This window comes from Seriola dumerili, unplaced genomic scaffold (assembly GCF_002260705.1).
Source record: "Seriola dumerili isolate Sdu_G_001 unplaced genomic scaffold, Sdu_1.0 BDQW01000088.1, whole genome shotgun sequence".
Lineage (NCBI taxonomy): Eukaryota > Metazoa > Chordata > Actinopteri > Carangiformes > Carangidae > Seriola > Seriola dumerili.
In genome coordinates this window covers 7719630-7744768 of record NW_019174343.1, presented here as the reverse complement: position 1 = coordinate 7744768, position 25139 = coordinate 7719630, and the positions used below count along the sequence as shown (strand labels likewise).

At 45.5% G+C, this 25139-nt stretch overlaps 1 protein-coding gene across 2 annotated transcripts in view; it reads left to right on the top strand.

Annotated features, from left to right (window-relative positions):
* The window catches only part of LOC111221698 (rho GTPase-activating protein 39-like), a 32303-nt gene that overhangs the window by 4380 nt on the left and 2784 nt on the right, over positions 1-25139 (top strand). The window contains exons 2-8 of one of the 2 annotated variants that reach the window (XM_022745209.1): positions 6950-7456; positions 16132-17560; positions 19999-20641; positions 20922-21014; positions 23676-23749; positions 24069-24268; positions 24949-25040. In XM_022745209.1, the coding sequence (XP_022600930.1) occupies positions 6950-7456; positions 16132-17560; positions 19999-20641; positions 20922-21014; positions 23676-23749; positions 24069-24268; positions 24949-25040 (3038 nt within the window). Of the gene's footprint in view, positions 1-6949; positions 7457-16131; positions 17561-19998; positions 20666-20921; positions 21015-23675; positions 23750-24068; positions 24269-24948; positions 25041-25139 lie in introns of both variants that reach the window. The other variant, XM_022745208.1, reaches the window with a different exon arrangement.

The following is a 25139-nucleotide window of genomic DNA, read 5'->3' as shown; positions in this document are numbered from 1 at the left end:
TTTGTCACCTTTACTCCTGCAGCAAGAGAGATGGAAACTGTAACACTTTCATTTTACATATGTGATGATCATGGGACTGTCCAGTATCTTTACTATTTTTATTCATTTCACCACTGTTATAACCAAACTTTCACCATCAGTATCAACAGCTTGTTGGTTTCTTATCCATGCAGGCCTTTTGGAGGTGAATCAGGTGACAGAGTGAGCTCAGGAGTCTCCCCCCCCGGTCATCTTTATCCTCCCATCCTAGCCTTGTTCTCTTTGCCAGGCATGTGGCTGCCCGGCTGTTTGGTCTTAAAGTGCTTTACCTCTCTCCCCCTCCTTGGCACCCTGCCGCCCTGGTGCCTGGGCCGCCTAACACAAGTCCAGCCCTATCATGCCTGACGTGTTTCGTAGTGAAAGACGACCCCTGGACTCATTTGCCAATGTCAGCACGTGGCAAGTGAGGAATGGACACTGACAACTGCTGCTGAGGGGGAAGGGGGGTGGGGGGGGTGTGCAGTAGAGAGAAAAGGTATGAACCTGTTTGATGCCATGTGGTTCAATTTGAAAACTCTGATTATGTGCCCACATTTAGTGTTTTCTATCCACATTAAAAGGCAAAAACTCAAATGTCTGTCAACTCTCCATGATAACATATTTTGTTTCAATATAGCCAAACACACAAGCTTAGTGTTGTATTGATTTTTCTCAGAAGATTTAACATTTTAATATGTTATAAATGCTGCATGCTAAAAGGGTAATGGCGATTCTTTGTCTGGGATGTTTGAGACTGTTTTCTAACAACACAAACAAAATATGTCAATGAAAACAGTGTTGTGTGATTGGATCTATGAAACACAAAAAGCCAAAAGAGTCAGCGGGGAGAGACAGTTAACTCAAACTAAGTTTGAGTATATCAATCATTTAAGTAAACTGTTACAAGTCATTTGTTAGTGTTTTCAAAAAAGTCCTGTCCACGATACTGCTGGAGCTTGCTGTTTAATTTCAAGGTTCAACAACAATTTGAAAGCTCAGTTGTTTATGGTGGGGAAATGGCTTAGTCTTGAGAGACTGAGAGAAAAAACATGTATTTTCAAATTTATTTGAAAAGAAAAATTGCAAAAGTAAGTAGGCTTTTGAAAGTCCCATCCATTTCAGGTCTCATCAGTCATTCCTACTTCTCGCCCATTGATTTTTCACACCTCCTTGGCTGTTATCAAGGTATTAGAATAATAAATTCACCTGTAGAAATTCTAACAAGAGGCAAAAGAGTAAACAAGACGGGCATTGTGCTGCCCTGTGGGTCTTGTTTACAAAGCACATCAAGCCAGAGAACAAGATAAATATACAGCATCCTGACCCCTAGCATTAGCTTTATGAGGGTTTCTGTGGGGATGAATGCCAAGTCACCTCTCAGAAGTCCATTACTCTGCAACAGACTCAGCAGTCTTTATGCCGGCTTGTTTGTTGTTAAATTAAATGCAACACACACACACACCCACAAAATTGTACCGTGAGTTTTACTGACCTGTAACCCTGGTAACTCGGCAGGAACGGGAGGTGTTACACAAAGGGACCAAAGAATGTGTGCATGACAGGTGCAGGTTTTTTTCTGTCATCTGAAACATGTGCACCATCCCCTCTCCCTCTGATTGTTCTGGACGCCTGGGTGGAGTGTAGGAGCCCGCACACGCATCCTGAACAGAGACGACTCATATACAGTACACCTCGTTCCAACTGTTTCCAGCAGAAACATTTGGGTCAGTTTCCAGGGAAAAAACATGTGACTTTGCAAAGGCTGAATTATGCTTCTGATAAGGACAAAAGCCTTACTCAAACCTGATTCATGTCTTCGCTGTCAACAAGTACTGGCAATGGAAAAATGTGTGTTATTGAGAGTTTCTGGGGTTAACTGTCAGCTATATCAGGACCCTAATGTAGCTACGTAGCACCTGTACACATGTTTAATAAAACCAGCCATCAAATATCCTGACTGAAGTATATAAGAGGAAAACTGCATACATGCAGAAAACTATCTCTGAGCCTCTGAGTTTGTTTCAGTGCAGGCTTGTCTTTGCAGTGCTGCAGATGGGCTCACATACACTAGAGCTGCTGCCTTCTTCACTCCAGTTAAGGGGACCGTGGTCACAGCACTCAACATGCAAGGTTTATGGTTACGCTCTTCGTTAGTCAAAGCTACTGGAACTGCTGCCAAGCACTCAGTAGTCACTCTGTGTCCCTGCTCTTGTTTTACAATATTTAGATAAGCAGGTTGCCTAGCAGCCATGCTGAATAGACTTTGTACATGGTTTATACATAATCAAACAGTAGTCTGCTTTGGGCAAATCACTCCTTGTATTATATTGAGGTTCAGGTCTCTACTTGTCCCTGTCAGAGCAAATTACCAATGTTTTTTTCATTGTTGCCACATTTTTAATAGTTTTGTACCTGTGCCTCTAGGTGAGTGATTACTTATTTTAAGGCCAGTATCTGTGGAGAAAGGCTGTTTTTATGTCTCTAAATAGGAAACAGCAGTTCTGTAAATATACCGGCCAGGGTGGACCTTGGCACTTGTTGCTGCGCCTGGTGAACAGAGCGCTATGGTTTCCTAGATGAATGGCAGGCCCTGTGTGAGAACTCAGCCTGGCTTGGTCCACAAGGGACAGTCACAAGCAGCAGCTCAGTATAGTCTGTTGTTGGAAAAGGTTAGAGGTTACCTTACAAGAGCACTAAATGGTAAATGGGAGTTTAATTGGCTTGCTGGTTTTGCCTGTTATCTCACCCTAACAAATTTATGGACAAATGAATGCAGTAATACCCCCCATTTGGCTCAGTTCCTGAAGGCATGCTATCTGTCATCAGAAATGCCACAGTGGCACCGAAGCATAAAGCTGCATTTCAGCCATTTCTAGATTATCTGATGAAAAACTGCTGCTATAGTTTAGTCAAAACTCTATGTTACACAGAGAAAACAATCTTTTTTTCTCTCTGTATGGTTTATCTTTTTGATGAAATCAACAACCATGTTGGTAATTCAGTTTGTGTGAAATCCAAAAGCTGGACAATGACACAAGCCTGTGTGTTGGCCTATTTCTAGAGAATGCATTGTGCAGTCCTCTACGTTTACCGTTGCTGGGAAAAGTGCCATTTACACTTTGGCTTCGGCTTCGAACAATGGGGCAGATTCCATGAGCTATATTCTGTTGTTTCCCTCGCTCTGGGAAACCGCTCTCAGTTCCAGTTATTTTTGGAGCTGACTGTAAATTGTGGAAGACAGATGAAGTATTTCTCCTTCAAAAGAAGACCTCTGGCACATTGGGACTGGGAGTAACAAGATGGTTAAGAAGGTGTGCGTACTTCTTTGTGTTTGTGTGGGTGCATGTGTCACTTTTGGCCTCTTCGTCTCAGTGGTGGCCTTTGTTTGCACAGATTTTTTTTTTACAATTTGACAAGCTTTATTTTTAGTCACTGTGGAACAACCATGGGCTGCTGAAGCATCTCCTTGACCCAAATGGGAGACAAAGACCCAGTGTGCCATGGGATAGCAAAGAGTGTGTTATTACACACAAGTGTAAAGAGCCGATTAGATTGCATACACAAGTTTCCAAATATGTCACAGCTGCAGACAGTTTTTTGACACAGAACTGTCTGATATCATCAGGTGAATGACAAACCCTGTTAGATTAGACAATGGAGTTTTGAAGAAAAATTAAAGGAAATTCTCAATGAAGCGCGCTGCTGGAAAAATAGCTTCCACAAAAAAGGGAAAAAAAGTATCATTTATATTCAGCAAAGTATTGTGTCAACTAAAAGTTATAGGTCATGAAAATATTTCTAGAGGACTGTGTAAAATCCAACTAGTCCCAAACTCTCTCTGATCTTGTGTTTATTGAAAGCAGTGAAGGACCACACAAACTCCTAACATGGGTCTCTGGCATACGAGTCGGTTTAAATTACATTGAGTTTCCTAGAGGTAAATCAGGTGCTGTGTCCTTCACTCATAGGATCTTGTGTGTAATAAGCTAATTTTAGATCAATATAAAACATTTCTGTTGGAGTTAAACATCGCTGAGCTGGTGCAGACTGCATTCCAATCCATTTATGAGCATTTGCAGCATGAGGCAGACTGCCTCGGTTGTTTGGAGTGCTGCACTATACTTTTGTGTCTGCTTGTCGAGTCAGGGAATTGCCTAAAGCTGAGTAGGCTGAGGTTCATTTACGTGGTACCACAGACAGTAACTTTTCAGCAGAAATGTATAGCAACGCCGATCCTGCTCATTAAAATTTTAGTCCACTTCAGGCAATTGAATCACTTTTATCTAATTTTGATAGTCAAGCTAATGTAATTCTGGTGGGAATAAATAAAGTTTCATTGTAAATGTGCAGAAAAAGTGTTTTGACCTCAGTCATGGTAGATCCTGCAGAAGACAAGTTCCTTTGTATAAGACAAACCCATGTAATCTCTCACATGTTGTTTGAGTGGTGTTCCAGGAATTTCAGAACCTGAACACCAGTCCGTCTTCCTGCTTATCTGGTCATGTCAACAGAGCTCAGCAGGCACTCTCTCAGCTCTAACTGCTGTATATTTACCCAGAGTGAACAGTCCTTATGCAACCACTACACCCCGTGCTGCTAAACTCTTCAGCCGAGGCCTCCACAGTTGACCCTCAAACCCTGGTTTCCTGTTGGGGTGTACAGGACACCGTGCAGCATGTTGAAGTCTGTGCTGGTTTTCTCAGTCTCATTGCTAGTGTGAAGTGATGGAAGCCTGAGCTTTCTTTCACTGCATGTTTGTAAGCGATTGGTTCATTTGTATTCAGATATAAACACTGCATTTACAGAGAGCGATGACAAACACAGAGCTTAATAACAAGGAAGGCAAGTTTGCAGAGATCAGTTTCTCAGTGTGGGAAGGCCTCTTTTTGACGCTGGGAGCAGAGAAAGGATAAAGGCTGTGGTATGTTTGGGGTTGTATTAACTGTTTGGCCTCTGCTTTGAATGTCCATTTGTTAGGCTTCCCGCCCATTAAGTGTTGTGGATCTAATCAGTCTGAAAGTCATCTTCTTATAGTTGGGCCTCATGTGTGGGGCCCCTCTCTTTGTGAGTAGTCAGACTGTAAACACTACTCTGCAATACTGAATCCGAGCCCTGTTACAAACAAACCTTCACACTAACATTTTTTGACACTTTTACACTTTTTTATGCAAATTTCCCATCTCATCTTCTTGTCATCCCAGATGGGTTAAAAAGTATAAAGTATAAAAACATCCTACATTTTGAGTCCTCTAAGGTCAGGGCTGCTTGCCTGGTGTGAGGGATTGGACCAGATGGCTTCTCAGCATAGAGCAGTGGGACCCAGGGGTAGACAGTATGTAGAAGGTTCCTATATCCTCTCCATGTTTTTTCTATGTTTACCTGGCTGTTAAATTAACCTATGGGGAGCTGGGGGCTGGTGCTGGCAGAAAATAAAAGAGGTTCAAGTTGATACTAAATGCTTGATGAACAGGTACACCAAAATCACTCAAGGCTTTGCAGTTAAAAGGGAGAACAGCTGTTGTTCTCAGTGAGTTGTAGCCAAAGGAGTGACATTGCAACCCTGCCAGACCTGACTGGCACCACACTCCTCTGTGTCTATTTCTGAGGCGGGGGGTGCACACAGGGTTGAATTGGAAGGCACATGAGAAACGAATGTGGGTATTTCTTGGACACTGTAGGCACTCTTATCCTGGCTAAGCTTTGTGTCCCTTGTGATCATCACAGGTAGCCTGGACTGAAGGCTCGTACCACAAACAACCATGACAGGGAGAAGAAAAGCTTTTCTGTCCTGAGAAAGCTGGGAAAATATCCAAACCTATGGCAGATTCTTGTGACACTAATTCCTCCCCACTGGCACTTTCTCTTAAAGATGCTAGGCTAGATTTGGGTGGGATACTAAGGAAGAGAAAGCACCTAGCCTTGCCAGGACCCTCAAGTGGTCATTACAAGAGAAGAGAAGGGAGCGTTGTGATTTGTTGGATATTTTGAGTCCTTCCTCTGGCTCTGATCTAGATGTCTACTGTGATACTGAGCTTGGATAAAGGACTCTAGCTGGCTGTTTGCAATGTTCCCACATGGATTTTCTGTCACAGTTAAGGCCTGCATTAGGGAACTAGATCAAAGGAGTCATAATTGAGCCCAGTAAAGGGTAGCGTGACCTAGATACCAGCAAACTGCAGTCCTTGCTTATTTGTCAGATGTATTTATTGACCCTGATTTTTTTTTTTATGTGGGTAGCTACAGCACATACATTATATAATTCAGTTTCAATATGATACACACTTTGTTTAACACAGGTAGACTGCCCTATAATTTCTCTTAAGTTCAGTCCATGGTCATGGTCCCTCTTATCTGTCTATCTGACTGTACTTTTCTGCTTTGTTGTCAACTGGGCTGTCTTTTCTCTGTTTCTCTCTCTGCCTCTATCTCTTTTTTTGCACCTCCCCTCTCCACTGTCTCTTGTTTTATTGTCTATGTGTGTTGTGCTGAGCTGGCTTCTGTCACCCTGTGATTGTAGTTAAGCTCTGTGGTTTTTGCGTTAGTAGCACTCAGAGTGTATGGTTCTATTTGGCCCCTGCTGACTCCATGCCTGGTGTCTCACTGAGTGTGTCCACCTGTCTCCTTATTCAGGAAACACACATACACGCCATCACTCCTGCCGCTCCATTGCCTACCAGAGAGATGACATCACTTCTAACACACACACATACAGATGGATACATGTAGGGGACACAAACACTGACACACTCTCCATATGGGCAAGTGGGCATTTTTGAGCCTTTCAGTCTGTCAAACAGTGTGAGTTGTTTACTGCTTTTTAACTCGATTAGTATTCAGGCGTGACTGGTGCATCATCGCATCCTGTTGGTAAATAATCTGTTGCCATTTTCAGATGCAAACAGCACTTTACCCTTTATCTCGTTTCTTTCAGTTCTGATTGGGTGGAGATCCTGGAGCCACGCTCCCGTGAGCGTATGTACGTGAACTTGACCACTGGTGAGTGCGGCTGGGATCCCCCTGTAGGCGTTCCTGTCCGCCAGGCAGACGGTAACCAGTGGTGGGAGCTGTTTGACCCCCAAAGTGGTCGCTTCTATTACTACAACTCTAGTGGCCGCCGCACAGTCTGGCATCGACCCCAGGGAGCCGATATAGTACCCCTCTCCCAACTCCAGGCCATGAAGCGAAGCAATGAGGCCAAGCGGACTGGAGGGGGCGCGGACAGGCACCACCATGGGACCACGGGGAGTGTCAGCAGTGTAGGGAGCCAAGGGCGCTGCACCCCTCTTCCTGAGCAGGACGGAGACAACCCTATCCCCATAACCTTGGAGACCAGCGAGGAGACTGCCAACCCCGAAATGGACCCAGCAGTAGACAGCAGATCGCAGGGGGACGGAAGCAGCAATGAACACAGCACAGATGGCAGCAAAGACCCACAGAGGTAAGCCTGACCAGACTTTCAGTAGCCTCTACAGTAAATCTGGAAAGAGAATTGCGCGTAATCATTAGTGGATCGTATTACCAGGAGAAAAGTGGGGAAATGTGATAGTCATCGCAGCATGTGGTGTAGTGAGTCGTAATGACTTTCAAATGCTTCTGCCATGAGAACACGCAGGATTATTTTGACTTTTGACCACTCGAGCTGAACTCAAACTGCTTTTTTATTTTCATTCTCACTTATCTGAACATTCCATATGTCCCATGTTTCCATACTGTTGCCTGTGAACTCTGCTCAGCCATTTCAGCAAATCGCTACCAAATGGGGAGAATGGTCAGTTATATTACAGAGCACGACATTTCCCCCACTCACGCTAGGGTTACTGGTGCAGAACGGCCCCTAACAGTAACTCCTTCAGAGACACCATCATGTGCTTGGCGTTGTGGCCTCTTCCAAACCACCATCTCTTCCCTCCAAGCCAGATTCCAGACATGCCACTTCTGTTTCCCCTGGCACAGGGCCACTGAGGCCGTCTTAGTGTCCTTCTGTGTGCTCACCACCACCCTGTTCCTCACTGCTCCAATGCTCATTTCATTTTCCTAAAACAAATCTAGGCCCCCAGCCATCAAAGACTGTAACGCCTCTTATGGGTGAGAGATTAAATGTGCATGCATGAGAGGCATGTGAGAGAGTGTTGTCTGTGCTTAATAACAAGCAGAACCTTTACATTCCAGCTGCCTATAAACAAGGCGAACCCCGCTGGTTTTCAGAGGCTTTGCCATGGCAACTCTGACTCTCGGGTTCCTTCTGGCTCTTCTTGTACCTCACCTTGGCCATCCTCTGACCCCCTGATCCTTTGGAATTACGCAATGTTAGAGGGGGAACTAATTGGTCAGCCGTGGTTGTCGACTGCCACCAGCGGAGCCCTGTTGCATTCCCTGGTGTGTGTTAAAACCCCCACACACGGGGTCCCACTCTGCCCCAGTGACTCAACCTTTCCCAGAACATTTTCTGTCTTCTCTTAAACAATGGCCAGCTGTGTTCCCCCAAAGGAAAGCTGAGGAGTCCAGATCTCTCTATATTGCCATTAAGAAAACCCCTCATTATGCCGCCTTTGCTTGTTTACTCTGAACCAAACAAAGCAGGTATAACCACAGTATGTGATTTTTAGACTCCGGTGAGCTGGAATCAGAGCTGTTACATGTAAAACAACAGCGTCGTCTGTCCTGCCATGCCAGCTCTCCCTTTTATGCAGGGATCGATTTGGTTCTGTGACCTCCTCGTTTTGCAGGCTTAAAGGCGAAACAACAATGCCCCCTCATTCTGTGCTCATGCCTTTTATACAGAACACCAAGGCAGAATAGAGGTGCAACATTCCCGCCTTGAGCAGGCCGTGTAGAAGGGGCTTTTAAACCACTGAGGCCTGATACCCTTCTCAGCCATATGGCCCTTCGTATGCTCACTAGCCTCCATCTCTGCAGGTAATTGGATACCAACTCAAAAAGCACAGAGGGGGTTGAATGTGACAGCTCAAAATGGTTGAAAACAAACTCTGAGACATACTTGCCTTCAGTTAATGGCCCACCTAACTGATAATGACAAAGATCAATGAGTAAGAGCAAGGGAGAAAGTTTAAGTGAAGAGTTGGTCATAGTGGTTTGGGGTAAGCTAATTGTTCTGTCCCACCCAGAAAAGAGGAGTGTCACAGGCTTTCATGACAACATAGTGGTCTTCCTGTTTTTTTGATCATACTGCTTCTGGTCATAACTTTTTTTTGTTCCTCAGAGTAATGGGGCATTTCATTGTTTCAAATTCCACAATGTTTGGTTTGAATGTCTCAGCTATTGTAGACATGTCTTCACATGTTCTTTCTCCCTCCTTTTTTTTTCTCTGTGAAATTTCAGCAGAGATGAAATGTTATTAACTTATGACTTCTGAAAAACAATGCTGTTCTCTGTGGAGAACAATCCCAGTTCTTCCAACACCAGTTTCCTTTTGTTTTGGCCTATTAATATATCTGTTCATACTAGATAAAAGAGTTTCCAAAGTTTTCACACAGCACACCCTTTGTGTTATTCTAAGCACTGGTTGGTTGATGCAGCTTCCTTTCTCTGTCTCTCTCTCCCTCTATTTTTAAAGATGATCTCTGTATTCATCTACATACATGTTTGTAGGAAGTGTAGACATACGACCACACTCGACTTGATTGCCAAATCTGTTACTCATTGGCCAAGTCTTATCACATATCCTGGGAATTTCTGAGCATTTTGAACCTGTGGAGCTCATCAGGGAAGTACCGTGTTCTCCAGGGGTAAACATGTCAGTCACATGTGGTTGTGAGCACAGGAAACTAAAGCAAACTGATCTCTTTCCATGATGTAGGAACTGAAGGTGTTATGGATCAACTAGCTTATAACACCTGTATTGAATTTCATCCACCATTCAATACACGAGTGTGTCTGTCTGTTGTAGTCATCAACCAGGTAACATCTGGGGCAGTTTCACCATACATAATGTGTGATTTGTGTGTATGCCCGTCTTCACTGTGTGTGGGCTCCTTTCTACAGAGCTTTTAAGTCACAGATCCCTGCTGAGGTTGTGTGGATGTTAAAAGTCTGCTGAGGACGCACAGCAGCATGAAGTAAGACAACCCACAAGTGACCCAAGGTGGTTCACATCAGGGTCACATTACTCTCTTGTCTTATGGGCTGGCCTGGGGAGTATAATGGACCACTAAAAGGAACAAAGGCCCCCACTTAAAGCCAGTTGTCCCCCAGGGTCAACCAAAAGCTTACTCTAAGCAGGAAGTGTAGGTATGCTGAATGGTGAAGAACACCAAATGACTTGTATGTGCCCTCTCATTTAGCCCTGTAATGATATAGCAGCGCACTAGCATTCAGTCTAAGGCAGTCACACTGACATTAGACACTCGTCTTTCCTGATTGTCGGCTTTGGACTCCTTTAAAAAGATTCAGAAAGCTTACACAGATGTTCGTGTATCAGTATTTAAGTGAACTCAACTCTGTCTGGGTTGTTACATTGTTTATTTTTGTGTGTGCTTATACAAAGGACTCTTCACTTTAAAGAGGAGACAAGATATTTTCACACTCATACTTTATATGTGTGCAACAAGATTAGTTTAAAGGGATGTTGATGTCTGATGTATTTTAGGGAAGGCAAAGGGCAAATGTAGAAACCTCTCTGCAAAAGACAGGTGTCTAACAACACAACCACCTAAAAAACCGAACTGGAAACATTGTCTCTTGATTTTCTATTTCACTTTCTATTTTGGGGGATTTTTTTAAATAAACCCCATGTTTGAAAGAAAAAGTATAAAAAGGCCAAAAGAAAACAGACTTCCCCTGATACACTTGTGACTGTCTTACTGTGAGTCATGTATGAGAGATCACCAGTGGGTTTATGTAGGAAACGAGGGGGCGTCTTATGAGGTAGATAAAGTTTTTAAGTTTTAATGAGTCACACATTGTCTGAATGTTTACTGCCAGAGCACAAGCCTCTCATGCTTTTCATCTCCCGCCACTCTGAGGACGTAGCCACAGCATTTTTACACACACTGGAAAGAGTTGTTTTATCTCTACACTCCTGGTGTGGTAAGCTCATTTTTCAGCTCTTTCCAGATGGAGTTTTAAGTCTGCCTATAATAAGAAAGTAGTTTTTTTCCTTTGCACTTTGAACCTTATATGTGCCTTAGTGCTTTGGTCTGGTTAGCTGTGACAATGTCCTTATTTCGTTTTTTATCTCTGCTGTTCCTCTGCAAGTCTTTCTCATAAATGCAAAGTTTATGGCGGTGTCAAGAACTAGATTACAGAGCTAAAGTTTTATGTGTCTCTGAAGCAGAATATCCAAAACCTCTTGTTTTATTTTTGATATCACTGAAACACTGCTTTTACAGCTAACTTCACTCTGCTGTTGTGGTGTGGTGGAGTATCTCAAGTGAAGAAGCATTGGCACCACATGTATACTGGCCTCAGGCTTGCTGCTTCAGCTGACTCGCAGCATGAAGAGACATTATTAGTGGTGTGTGTGTGTGTGTGTGTGTGTGTGTGTGAGTGTGTGTGTGTGTGTGAGTGTGTGTGTGTGTGTGAGTGTGTGTGTGTGTGTGAGTGTGTGTGTGTGTGTGAGTGTGTGTGTGTGTGTGAGTGTGTGTGTGTGTGAGAGAAAGAGAAGGGGATCCAGTTTTAATCATGTCAGCCAAACAGTGTGCTATAGTGGGATTTGGCCTCATGAGAAGAGTTGCAGATACACTTTCAAATTCCAGAGGCGGGTCTCTCTGGAATCTAGTTGGGTTTGGCCGTATCCTGTCTCTTCAAAATGATCCTAGTGGCTGTCCTCTGGCCCATCCCAGCACTCCTCACAGGGTCGGGCTGCGGGAGCCACAGACATGCACAGCTGGTAGACATCTTGGCTCAGACGAGGGAGGTGCGTCACTTCAGCTGTTGCAGGACAGCTGGCTCTCTGGAGGTGTCTTACAGGAACTAGGGGGCTACCAGCTTTGTCCCAAGCCCAAAATGTTATTCTATGCTTCTGCTTCATAATTTTATGACTGCTTAAAAGTGAGAAGAAAAATCAGCATTGAATGTTGGAGAAGGGGGTATGACATTGTCCTCTGTGAATCCTCTTTGTCTTTTCAGTTTCCTTCCTCAAATCGCAGTGATCCCATTGGTCCATGCTCTGAGGTGTTTGTGTAGCAGAAGCTTGGCCTGTGCGACCTCATTTCCTCTTCCTGTCCAGCCACTGTTAATAATAACCTCTGTTTTTCAGACCCCACTATTCCCAGGGGGTAAATTTAAGAACTTCCAAATCCATATCCCTATCCGCCAAAGTGACTCAGCTGATGACTTTTCCAACAACAGTTATTCCAGGCAGGAAAGAAAGAAGAAACAGAACATCTGCTGACAGCAGTGAATTTAGTAGGCTATTGAGACGGCCTGACCACAGGAATATTCAGAACAGTGACAGAGGTATCTGAGACTGTGTTTGTGGGTGTGAGACACCAGTGCTGCTGAGATTAATTGAAATTTGCTGACCGTTAAGTTGATTTGCTGCCCCAGAAGCCAATCAGATTATCCCATTGGTGTCCAAAGGGCCTCTAACTTTATTTTATCTTACATTTTTCAGTCTTCCTAAAGGTCTCACATGCTAGCTCCAGGTTCTGAATAAATGGGTTTGTAAGTGTCAGTGTGGGCATGCAATAGGTGCGCTGTGTGTGTCTAATCATGTGTGCTTGAGAAATAGTTGAAATGGAGATCGTCTCTTTGCAAACAGTGAGACATTTAGAGAAATCTGGAGAGTTCTTACACTCCCAGTGATAATTATCATGTCTCTTTTGACCTCTGTGATAAATTGCTGTGCTTAATCCCCTCCTTCAGCTAACAGTCAACACCTGACAGGCAACACACCCTTTCCAAACAACTTTCATTATGGTTAGAAAAAGGTCCAGGCCTGTTCAGTGTTACGTAAGAGCCTGTCTGTTTGCCTGACTGTATCTGGAGGTTGAAGATGGCTCTTTCAGGTTGAGTTTCTTCCCTGCCCCCTCCCTTTTGCACTCCATTGCTGTCGTTGAGGGAGGCGTCTCCGTGACGATGGCACAGCCACACATTGTGTTGAGGCTCCCCACACTACCACAGAGGCCCCTGAATGGGCCCTGAGGAATGCCAGCCTTCCCGCTCATTCCCTTGCTGCACTCTCCCACGACTAATCCCCACCCCTTCTCATTTACACATGCTCACACCCTGCTCTCTTGTCTCTCTAGCTCTGTTCTCCTTCACCCCCCGGCCCCCCATCCCCCACCAAGTGTCTCCCTAGCATGGGCCTGTTGTATTTTCTCACCATTGTACTGTCCTTCTCTCTCTTTTGGTCCAGAGTTTGTAATCATACTTTATTTGGTTGACCCTGGGTTTACTGATATGTGAGTTGTTCTAGCTGGGTAATGGGATTAGAGGCTTTGGAGGGAGATCGAAGACACTGTACAGCCTTACTGTTGCAGTTGGCTACTCGCCCCCATGCGATGGTGGTGATCATCACACCAAGCTCCCTGCTGACATCTAACATAATGTGCCAGTGCTGGAGGGGGTGAACATGCTAGACCTTTGCTGAGCCTGAGTGGGACAATGGCAGGCAAACAACAGAGACAAAGCCTGACAAAATCCCTCTGTCCTAGCGCTGTGAGCTGAACTTAGCAGGGTGCTCCTCGCAGGCCTGTGAATGTATTCAGTTTCAGTCCCTGAAGAATAGTCTGTTTAGTGTTGTTACCAAAATCATCATAAGATATAATTTAGGGTTTGTATGGACAGGATGGAATAATATAGAGCAGTGTTGTGTTTTTTGGACGGGAAGATGTATCTCATGGGCTACTTTTATCCAAGGATATAGAATTACCCATGTATAAAGTCAAACATTTTGTAAAGCTACATATAAGCCCTCTATTATCAAGATTTAGCCCATACTTCCGCCCTGTGTGCAGTGTGTGAACATTACATTAGGCATTTCCTGTTTGTGCTACATATGGAGAAGCCCTCTCTCCAACCCTGTGCAGCACCTCCTCAGACAGGAAGTAGTGGTCACTAGCATTTCAGGGTCAGTTCTCATAAAGCACATCACCCCAGCAGCCAAGAACATAGGCGACAGATTTGTATTTTTGACAGTCAGTTATTACGTGAAGCCCAGAGATAGAGTTTTTTTCTGAGCAACAAGTTTTGATTTTTTTGTGGATAATTTGATTATTGTTGTTCTGTGTTTGAGGTCTGCCATGTTCCTTGGCTACTTAAAAGAAAAGCCTTGATGTTTCATGTGTGAGCCGTTTCTGCTGTAGCAAACCGGTGCCAAACAGTCAGCTGTGTGTCAGCTGCTGAGGTGGGAATGATTTTGTAGCATTTGTATCACCTCCTCCTGCTTGACAAGACCAGAGTGAGAAAACATACACTGTTTCAAAGAGTACAAACAGTGGCTTCTCACGTTTACAGCTGTCATCTATCAACCCCCCACCTTCCCCCTGTATAACCTTACACACTCACGCTTGCGTGTAACAACTAAACAGTGGTGGTTTGGGGTGAATCCCATCCATCAGAGCTTCTTGTCTTCACACGTGTCTGTCTGTCTGTGTGTGTTATGTGTTATTTAGGCAGTAAACTGTCTTGATTGGTCTCGGTGAGACAGGGGACTTGGAGCGTTCCCAACAACAATGGTTGTGGTAGGCTGTCCTGGTGCTGTGCCAGGTGGCTGAGACCCAGCTGTTTACAGGCCCTGCATGGCTGGTGAATCTGTGGGACCGTTAGAAGATGAGAGCCTGTTTACATTCAAACTACTGAGGTGGTGTGACTCACTCTATAGACTGGAGGTGACACAGGGTCCTGAGAGAGAGAGAGAGAGAGAGAGGACTAGAGGAAGTTGCCGTTGGCTTGAGGACCTCAGGGGAATTGTTTCAGCATTGTTCCAGAGAGATGTGGGGAGGAGAGGGGGGTCACTCCGCCTCTTTCTCTCCTCCCTCTGCGTCCTCTTCCTGCCGTTACAGCCGAACTCTCAGCTGAGTCTTAGTGCTCTTGGAAAAGGGAAGCTTTTGAACACTAGCTCTGGCTCTGTTTGTGTTTGGATTTACAAGGACAGAAGGTGAGCAGCTTTGATCTAATTAATTACCCCACTGAATGTTAAGTAGATGTTGGAGGGAGGCATGGTTGGTCTCCTTTGCCTGCCTTCAAACTTATTTACCTGTATGACCTTTGATTAAGCGAGGTAGTACATTGAACTTGTGTATTCTGTACTGCATCACGTGTCTTCCTCAGGCCAGCCGCCAACTGTGTCCATATGTATATGTGCAGTAATGTCCGCTTTAAACAACACTGGTTTAAGAGGGCAAGTTTTTGATCAGCTGAGGAATGAAAACTACTGATTGCAGGGGAAGATTATGAGGCGACAGCAGAGTGGAGGGCAGCAGACCATTGCAGCGTGACCAGATTGATGGCAGATTGTTTTAAGTTGCTGGGATTAGCAGTGGCCCATTGGGTTTGAAGTTAGCCAACCCGCCCAACCAAAAGGAGAAGAATTAACCTTTGGACTTGGGTGAAGATCCCCTCAGCTGTGAACTACTGCAATCCTGACTTCTCTCAGATCAACCTCTTTTCATGTGGCCTGCTGGTTTACTGCTCAATTGTTCATTCACTGATTCAAATGGAAGACTTTTATACCACATGACCTACAGAAGCTGCTTCACACCCATTCAGCCTTCAGATGTTACAATACATAGCATTACCCTATGTATATCATCCAGAGCTGTAGTCACACATGTTAGGAGCAGCTAAGGATGGGTTTCAGTGTGATGTGTCAATATTTTTAGGCCCCTGGTTCACACAACACACACTGGAGTTATTGTCTCTTGGGTTTGACCAAGCCATTACGACTGCCAGACTAAAAATGGAGTAAAGTCTCTGGAGGTCAGCGAAATGTTAGCAGAAGAATTTGTGGATTGTTGCTGATTTTCTCAGCCCTGTCAGCCTTGAATTTTTTTTAAAATAGATTAAATATAACAAATGGCTTCATGCCTGTGTATGATTGAATATGATGAGTGTTTTTATGGTATTGTCTGTTGACTTTTTTATGTTTACTCAGACTTTGTTGCTTTGACTTGCGTCAAAATAATTTTGCTCATGTTTTGTCTTTATCAGGGATGCTTCTCAAAGATGGCAGCCTGCACCTGGTTCAAAGGCAGCCATGTTGGTGAAGGTGAACAGCATGAGCCGTAACCAGCCCAGCCCATCTCAGCAGCATCTCCAGCACACAAGCAAAGCCAACACCTTCACCCTGCACCCCTCCAGCAACAAGGCCCAAGGAGGACACTTAAGCTCCAACCAGGGATATAAAACTGCTCCATCTGGAAAAATGGCAGCTGACGCACGTCAGGCCCATCACCTGAGAAAAGCTAGCAATGGCAGCTTCTGTTTGGTGACATCAGACAGTAGCCACCCCAGTCCGCTCCTTCACAGGTCACAGACCAGTACCCCACGCCCCATCTCTCCACAGTATGGTTGCACTGCCCCAATCTATGATGAGCCAGTTTCAGACTGTCCCATATATGATGAACCCCCTATAGACATGGAGGTAGAGGGGGCGCACCTATACAACGGACAACCTCTGTCTCGACTGACACCTACCCATAGCCTCCAGAAGCCCAGACACCCCCAACCCCCTGGTCCGTCTCATTCAGGGTCCAGGCACAGGAGGAATCCCTCTGCATCTGACTACAGCCCAGCTGGTCTGGAGTGCATCAAGCACATGGTCAATGTGGACCCCAAACAGGGGCTCCTATCTGGCTCTCCCGTACCCACACGTACCCCTTCCCCTACCTCCAGGCAGGATCCTGTCTTGACCCAGCCTCAGCCACATCCCCAGCCCCAGGCCCACTCTTTGCCCCAGCTCCGAGGCCAGTTGAGAGACAGAGAGCCGGGGACCCCAGGCCCAAGCACACTGGACAAGAAACAAAACTGGCGGGTCCTGGAGGCCACTGTGCAGCGCGCCATGGAGGCACGACACAGCAGGCAAAGCAGCCAGGCATCGCAGGATTTCCCCTCATCAACACCGCAGGCCACAGCAAACTATCAAGACTCTGGTTACTCCACTGGCCCCTCCCCAAGTCTGAGAAGAAAGAGCAGGAGGAGGGTTGGAGCCGGTGGTGGCGCAGGAGGCAGGCCGGGGTCAGTAGGCAGCAGTGGGGAGCTGTGCGCCCTTAATGAGAGGCTAATGGCCGAGATGAGGGAAGTGGTGAGTCGTTCCAACACCATGAGGGAAGTGAGAGCAGGACTGGACCCAGAGATGGGGGAGAGGGTTGTCATTCCGCGAACACGCTCCCCCGCTGACTCACTCCGGTGGTATGGAGGAGGGGGAGGGGTTTCAGCAGGCAGGTGTGCATCACGAGAAGACCTCACTGGGGCTCCCCGGTCACTAAATAGGGCTGGTAACCATGGCAACCCTGCCCTGACACCTCTGGAGATACCAGGGAGGCAAAAAAGGACATATGAAAAGGTGGACACCCTGGAGATGAGCATCAACAGCCAGGCCAGCCTTTCCTCACCAGAGACCCCAGGACCACCTTCCCAGGTCACTGTGTGTGTGTGTGTGTGTGTGTGTGTGTGTGTGTGTGTGTGTGTGTGTGTGTGTGTGTGTGTGTGTGTGTGTGTGTGTGTGTGTGTGGCAAAGAGCCTGAGAGCATGACTTAACAAGTTATATTGTTAATAACAAAACAGAGAGAGAATAGATCATAGCCAATCCAAGATTACGATACTTGCCTGTCTGATTATGAGCTCAGTTGTGTCTGTGTTGTTGTGTGGTCTGTTTACCTCAGCAGGTTTTCTTGGATTCAGCTTTGTTTGGTCTGGAAGTGCTCTGATTGCTGATGTCTCTCCAGATTCACTATCAGATTAGAAAATAATTCATTCTCACTGTGTCAGATGAGGCCGGGTCAATGCCTGAGTAAAGCATCTGCATATTATGGGAATTTTTTACTGCTGTCTTTGTATCGTAGATTGTCTAGTCCTGAGGGAGCTGTGAGTGGAAGAATGGACATGTCCACTTCAATGAACGTGAAGATTGTTTGGCTGAGCAGAAATATTCCTCTCACTATTGGGGCAGATCAGATTTTGTTGTATTTTGACTTACTTTGCAAAGCACTAAAATACAAATAGACACATGTGGATGGACCGTGGTTTATCTTGACGTCAAGGATCCTTACAAAAGGTGCACATGATTGAAGATGAAAGAGCTATTTGACTTCTGAACACAGTTATATAAGTAGCAGCATGTGGAGCCCATTCCAAGTTCTGTTATTTCTAATCTCCAAATCCCCTCTTGCAACAGAACACACCCCATGCCTCCGTACATTATAGTGCTGTTTTCAGAAGCAGTCCCACTGCACCTCTGCAACTATGAATGTTTGATTCAACAGGGAGCTCTGGGATCAAAAGTGTGAGGCTAATCTGTCTCTTTGAAAGGAACACAAACCATTTTGTGAGTAATGCCTCTTACATTCCAATCTTGGAAGCGTAAATGTCCCCAGGACATTAGACAGTGGGCAGGCAAGGCTCCGCTGACTATAATGGCCACAGTCCCAGCATTACCTGTCATCCTCTTACCACCGTCCATCTGCCATGCACTGCAGGTACTGTATACTCATATGCCAGCTCTGTGCTTGGGCATCTGGGGACCATGCCAGACCAGAGTGATTCAGGACATGGCTTCCCTTGGTCAGGAAGGAGAGCCGCTGTGGCCCATATGGCCAAGGCTTGGCAGGGATGAAGGGGAAGGGGGGGGCAGGCTGGTACCAAGGTTTATTGGTACCAGTGTAGTTTTAGCATGTTAGACAACAGCCAAGGAAAACTGAGCAGGCCCCCTAAGCCTGTCCTGGAATGTTCTTCAGACCTGCTGTTATATCACTCACACACTCAAAGATTATGGCTTGCTATGTATGAGCAGCTCTACATTTTCCATATTTGTTCTTGCTGAAAGACCTTTAAACTAACTTCAAAGGATGCACTGAAACTCTGACCATTTCCACAAAGAGCACGAATAATTTATGTTTATGTTAAGCTGAGAGCGTTTTCCGCCGTTCCACTGTTGTGTCCCAACCTGTAGTAAAACTAAATTGCCACCCTGTGGTGGCGCATCTGTAAGATATCTGTGTAATTTACCGAAAGTACAAGTTGTACAGTATATATCCCATTCCTTAGTTAAGCATGTTCTTTGTTGCATTTGATCTTATGGCACTGACCTATGTCACTCACCCAAACATCAGCTCAGTATGACTGTATCGACTCTCTGCCAAAGCCAAACCTCAGATCTGCTCCATTTGATTGAGAAACCAAAATCTAAAGTCCAGCTTGTCTGGCACTCTTCAGCTATATATTAAATCAGGGTCTCATTGGAAAGATGCATTTTGTTTTATGTTCCATTAGTAAATTTCAGCTTTGATTCTGGCTTGAGTTTCGTGTTGTTCCTGGCTGTTTACAGAGTATATCTGGATTACTGGCTTTCTCTCTTAAGGGAGCTGAGGTGTGCGCTGTGGTCATAAACTCCACCGCAGGGATCACAGGGAGGTCTTGTGTAGAGCGTAACTTTGGTTTTCCAGAGGAAGTGAGCCTGGTATAGGGAGGGATGGGGTAAGGAAGGATTGTTATGCCACTGTCTGCTCACCTGCTGCTGAGACCAAGGTTCGTGAGGATTTGGGGAGATTTTTTCCCGGTACAATTCTTTTCTGGCATTAGGAAATTAATGTGCAGATCCAGCAACAATTTCCCCTCGAGCCCCAGCACTGCAGAGTACAGTGGGCGGACGGCAGCTCAGCTCGAAGACTCTGCAGCTACACACACACACACACACACACACACACACACACACACACACACGCTCACACACACAGAGTTTGTACCTCTGCTGCATTCTTGCCTCACCCCCTCTGTCTCCTCTTCTTCTACCCTCCCTCCTACTCTTCCTCTGTACAACTCCTCTTCTCTATCTCATGTCTACCTCTTGTTCCCCTGTAGGCGGGCACCCTAGAGCTGCAGGCTCAGTTGGAGAGCCGAAAGAAAGGCATGGTAGATGGGCGGACCGCTTCCCTGGGCCCCCACCGCCCTGCCAACCATGACAGCAGAGAGGGAGGTGATGGGGCAGGAGGAAGAGCAGGAGGATCCTCCTACCAGCTCTCTTACGCCACCCTGCGGCAGCCCCCACCTCCCGACATGGGCATGGAGGACTGGGCCAGCAAGCATCTCAACATGCACACACAAGGCCTGTTCCGTCGCCGAGTCTCCATCGCCAACATGCTGTCGTGGAACCGTGGATCCATCAAAAAGCCCATGCTTGTCACCAGCAACCGAGCTGTCAGGAAGGAGGCCTGCGAGATGTTCAAGCTGGTGCAGGCCTACATGGGAGACAGGCCTTCACGTTTGGACCGCCGTCACTGCGCCCTACTCATTGTCACCAAGTGCTGGGACATGCCGGGGCTGCGGGACGAGCTGTACGTGCAGCTGGTGAGGCAGACCACGGGCAATGCCAGCCCCAGAAGCTTGGCGGCAGGCTGGGAGCTGATGGCTGTCAGCTTGGCCTTCTTTGCCCCCTCGCCCAAGTTCCGCTGCTACCTGGAGGGCTACATCCAGAGACACACGGAGCCCACCAGCGACAAGAAATGTGAGTCTCAGACTGAGCAACAGGGTGGGTCACCTTTCTTTCTTCTGTACCTCCCTGTGTTGTCTGATCATCAGCATTGATTATGTAGGCCAGAAAGATATCCCTTTTTTAATTATCCTCTCTATTATTCTGTAGAATTATAATTTAATTTAGTCAGTATGATCATCATGATAAAAAGTACATTATTGTTTTTAATAAGTCCAATAATTTGATTTTCGGCCTTGTGTTTATCTAACTGATCACCAGAAATTTGACCTTTTCTTCTTTCTCTGTTTCATAGTGACTCAGTTCATATTGGAACAGCAGGAACTAAAGCTGAAGAAGAATTCAAAGTCCAGAAAGAAGCGAAAACAGAACACAGAGGAGGAAGAAGGTAAAACTACTGTTCATTTACCTGCTCTTCAGTCCAAAATGTTGCTTTAAAGGAGCTATTTGTAAGTTTTGCTATTGTAATTGCCAACATTAGCATTACCAGCTGTTTACTTAACATTTTAGAAGAAACAGCATCAAACTTCATTCCTTTACTTGCCAAGAGCTGTCTCCAGTGGCAGAAAGCAATCTGCTTGTTTTGCTTCTATTTCTATCACTTCTACTGAAGTTACCTTTCTAACCAGCTAGCTCTGGTCCAGCCATACTGTCTAGTCACTTTCCAGTACCAAGTCACTGTGGTGTCAGTCTGCTCCGACGAAGTAGTGCTTCTCAGAAGGTGTATTATAACCTTTTGTATCATAAACGCAACGATGGCTGAAGCTCTCACCATGACTGGTAAGTAAACACCTGTTAATGCTAACATTGGCAATGTAGCAATAGCAAAACTTACAAATAGCTCCTTTTATGAACATTGGAGCCTCTTTATTTCCAATTTGTACAAGTGTATCTGTTGACAGAGCATGAAGTAGGTAGGGGAGGGAGTCTCAAAGATGTTTTTCTACTCTCTTTAAAAGCTAGAGTCTGTAAGCTACACAAGCCATTACAAATCAGACATATTGCTCCCTGTAGAGTGACCGGTCTGACTGGGATGGAAAATTCAGCACTGTGCAGTTTGTCAGATGAGTACATGCTGATGTACTTGCAGACACAATGAATGGATTTCACAGAAAGTTGAACTGAAAAAAACATGTAGGATGAGAATGTCAGAAGGTTCTGTACGCATACAATGGACCACACTGTGAATCATATTAGCGGTCTCTCTAGCCACTTGCATGTCAGGCTGCCATTTAAGAGGATACCTACTCATAGGCACGTGCCCTCATTAGAGCAGACCACACTGCCAGCTCTGATGATGATGTCACCAGAGAGGAACCCAATCGTCTCACAGTAGACACCACAGCAGCGGCCTCACACATTGTACTTGAGTGACTCAGACTCAGTGCTTTATGCTGGAAATACTCCAACTGACTAGGAGGTCACAGAGAAAGCCTACTGAACATTTCTGACTAACTGTAAAAGTCTTTAGAGGGAGGAATCTTGATGAAAGCCAACAACAAGAAAAAAAGGTCTCATATGTCCCAAAACAGCATAATGAAAGCTGCTGTTTTCTTGACGGATGGAGGAGCTGGAACACGTACATTGTGTCTGACCAGAGCAACAAGCAGCTGCAAGCAGCAGGAGTGGGAGTCACATGTGGGAACTGAACCTCTTGTCAGGCCAGACCTGGCCTATGCTCAGAAACTGACTTCTTGGGGCTTGCGGTGGGTTGGTTTCAACCAGCACTTGGTTGGCTTGGATGAGCATCTCATAAACAATAACCAGGATATGACTGAAGTTGTCTCCTCAACATCCTTTAATGGCTTTGTGTTTTTGTTGTTAAGTTTAGCTGCAGCCCATGTGTAGACAGGTGTCATGCCGTTCTCTGCCTGGTACAGTACACTCAAGCTCCTAATGAGCTCATATTTCTCCTGGGCTTTGGTTGCTCGGATGTTGTTGTTGTTTTCATGCCTTCAAACTTGATGTAAATATAGACGACCAGTTTGTCCAATCCCTTTTCACACCGCAGCAAGGGGCTCTGCACTCTTGCTTTTCTCCTAGTAAGTTACAGCCTCTGTGGTGGGAGCCCTGGGAAAAAAGCCTGTCTTTGCCAAGATCAAGGGCAAATTATTGGTATGATCTCTCTAATTAGATGTAATTATAGTCAAACTCGGTCAGTTTAGCAGAAGTCGTGAGCGTGTGTGGGAGTCACCTGTTTGCTATAAATCTTGGGGCTTTGGCTGTAGAGAACATGCTGGAAAGTGTTTGTTACTTTTTGAAATCCCATCAGTAAGTTTGTCCATCTGGCCCTGGTTCAGGTGTCTGATACAGTGGAGTTTCTGGGAACAGGAATGGACCCCATGAGATCTTAGTGTTTGGTGTGAACTAGAAATGAAAGATGGCGATGTGTCCTTTTTATGAGCGCACACGATGACCTAACAGGCAAGGCTTTCTGTTTGCTTTTAGTGTGGGTACGAGAAGTGCACAGAATTTCTAGGGATTTTTTCCGGGACATCAGGTTCTTCTGCTGCCTGAGTCTCTTGAGGTACATCCTGCCTCCTCTAATATAGTTCACTTGTGACATAGATCTGGGCCCTACAGTAGCTACATAGGTCAGGGACAGCAGACAGGGAGCCTCTGTGTTTCTCATTTGCTCCCGAGGCCTTTATGTGTGTGTACGCAGATGAATCACCTGAACGTTGGATGTGTAGGCTGGATCCTGTCTCTAAAGCTTTTGTTCAACAGCAGTAAATCTTCCCTCAGTCTGACAGTTTAGCCGGGCCTGCTCTAATCCCCATATGCTAGAATCACACTGTCAACATGTCTCTCCAATTACCACTGCCAGCCTCTCATACTCTATTTGACAACTGTGGGAAAAAAACACTGCTTGTTCTGTTTGTGGGAAAGAATTGGAATAATTTATTATTTTGTGTGTTCAGTAATACCTGATGGTAAAGGGTTTCATTTAGGGTCTTTGAGGATATATCAAGGGTGTGCATATTGTTTCTTGTGAGGTTGGGTTTCATTGTTCCTCAGTCCTGAATTTGCCTCTTGTGTCACCTTACAGGCTTGCCTATCAGCACATATGCCAAGTTCTGCCATCGGAAACTGCAGAAGGTGGCTATCACTGGTGGCAAAAAGGTGAGTGAGAAGAATTAAAAAAAAAAAAAAAAAAAGAGTGAAGCTATAGATGTTGCATTTACATGCAATCAAAATATTTCATGTCCATATCATAAAAATAGGACATATCTGTATGAAAGTAGTGATTCGCATCTGAGTCATCCTAGATACTGTCACAGAGGGAGACATAATTACAGGCCCACTGGCACAGTCACAGGCAGAGACATAAACATGGACCCAGTCATGGCAGCACAGCTGCAGACACAGCCATGATTAGTATCATAGTCCCTGACATACCCAGGCAGTAAATCTCCTCTTTTCTTACCTCTCGCCCCTCCAGGGACTACGGAAGCCCACCTTGGAGGAGATCGACCACAGTAGGCGGGCCATCATCACCCCCTCCCTGTTTGGCAGTTCTCTGGAAGAGGTGATGGAGAGGCAAAGTGAGCTCTTCCCAGACAGGAAACTGCCCTGGGTGCAGGTTCAGCTTTCCCAGTATGTCCTGGCTCTGGGTGGGGCTCAGACAGAGGGCATCTTCAGGTGAGACAGACCCATCTGAGCCAATTACATGCCTCGGCTTGAGCTGTGTGAGAGATGGGGATCCTAGGAAATTAGAAGGGGATCTTATGTACTGCGTGTGTGTGTGCTGTATTGTATGTATAGTGTATATAAACAAGTGTGTGTGGTCTCCTGCATCCCCTTATTTCAAAGTAGGCTCTCTCTGTGTACAGTACACAGAACAGACAGCAGAACAAACAAGGTCCTGCATTGCTCCTGAGACCAGCTCCGTTTAATTTGATACTTCATAATATGTGTTTACATTACTGCTCAAGCTTAAAAGCACGTGGGAGCTTCACAACCATGTGTTTGTGGAGGGCTTTCTCTAACAAATTTCACTCTTTAACATCTTGACTTGTTTAGAAAACTGTTCCTTTTCGTCAAACGTAGTATACACGGATCTCCCTGTGAAACCCCACTCCCACAAAGGGACTTTCCTGAGTGTTATTTAGTTACATTATGTTTGCTCTGGTTTTGTTTTGTTCTAAAGAGGCACTGCAAACAAAGAACAGAGTATTTTCAGTCACCAAGCCACATTTGAAGCCAATTGGGTGTGCACTTGTAATGGATTTGCCACAGGGCATGGAGAACGTTTAATGATAGAAGAAGAGGTCCCTCTTGTGGCCACTGAGTGTAACTGACGTGCTGTGTTTTATCCTCAGAGTGCCTGGAGACATTGATGAAGTGAACGCACTGAAGCTTCAAGTAGACCAGTGGAGGATCCCAGAGAATCTCTCTGACCCCAATGTTCCTGGTGAGGGAAAGATGTGTTTTATGTCACTCATATGTTTTTGTGTTTCTGCATGTGTGGTGTTTGAATATGTGAATAAAAGAGTGTGCTCATATTGCTCAG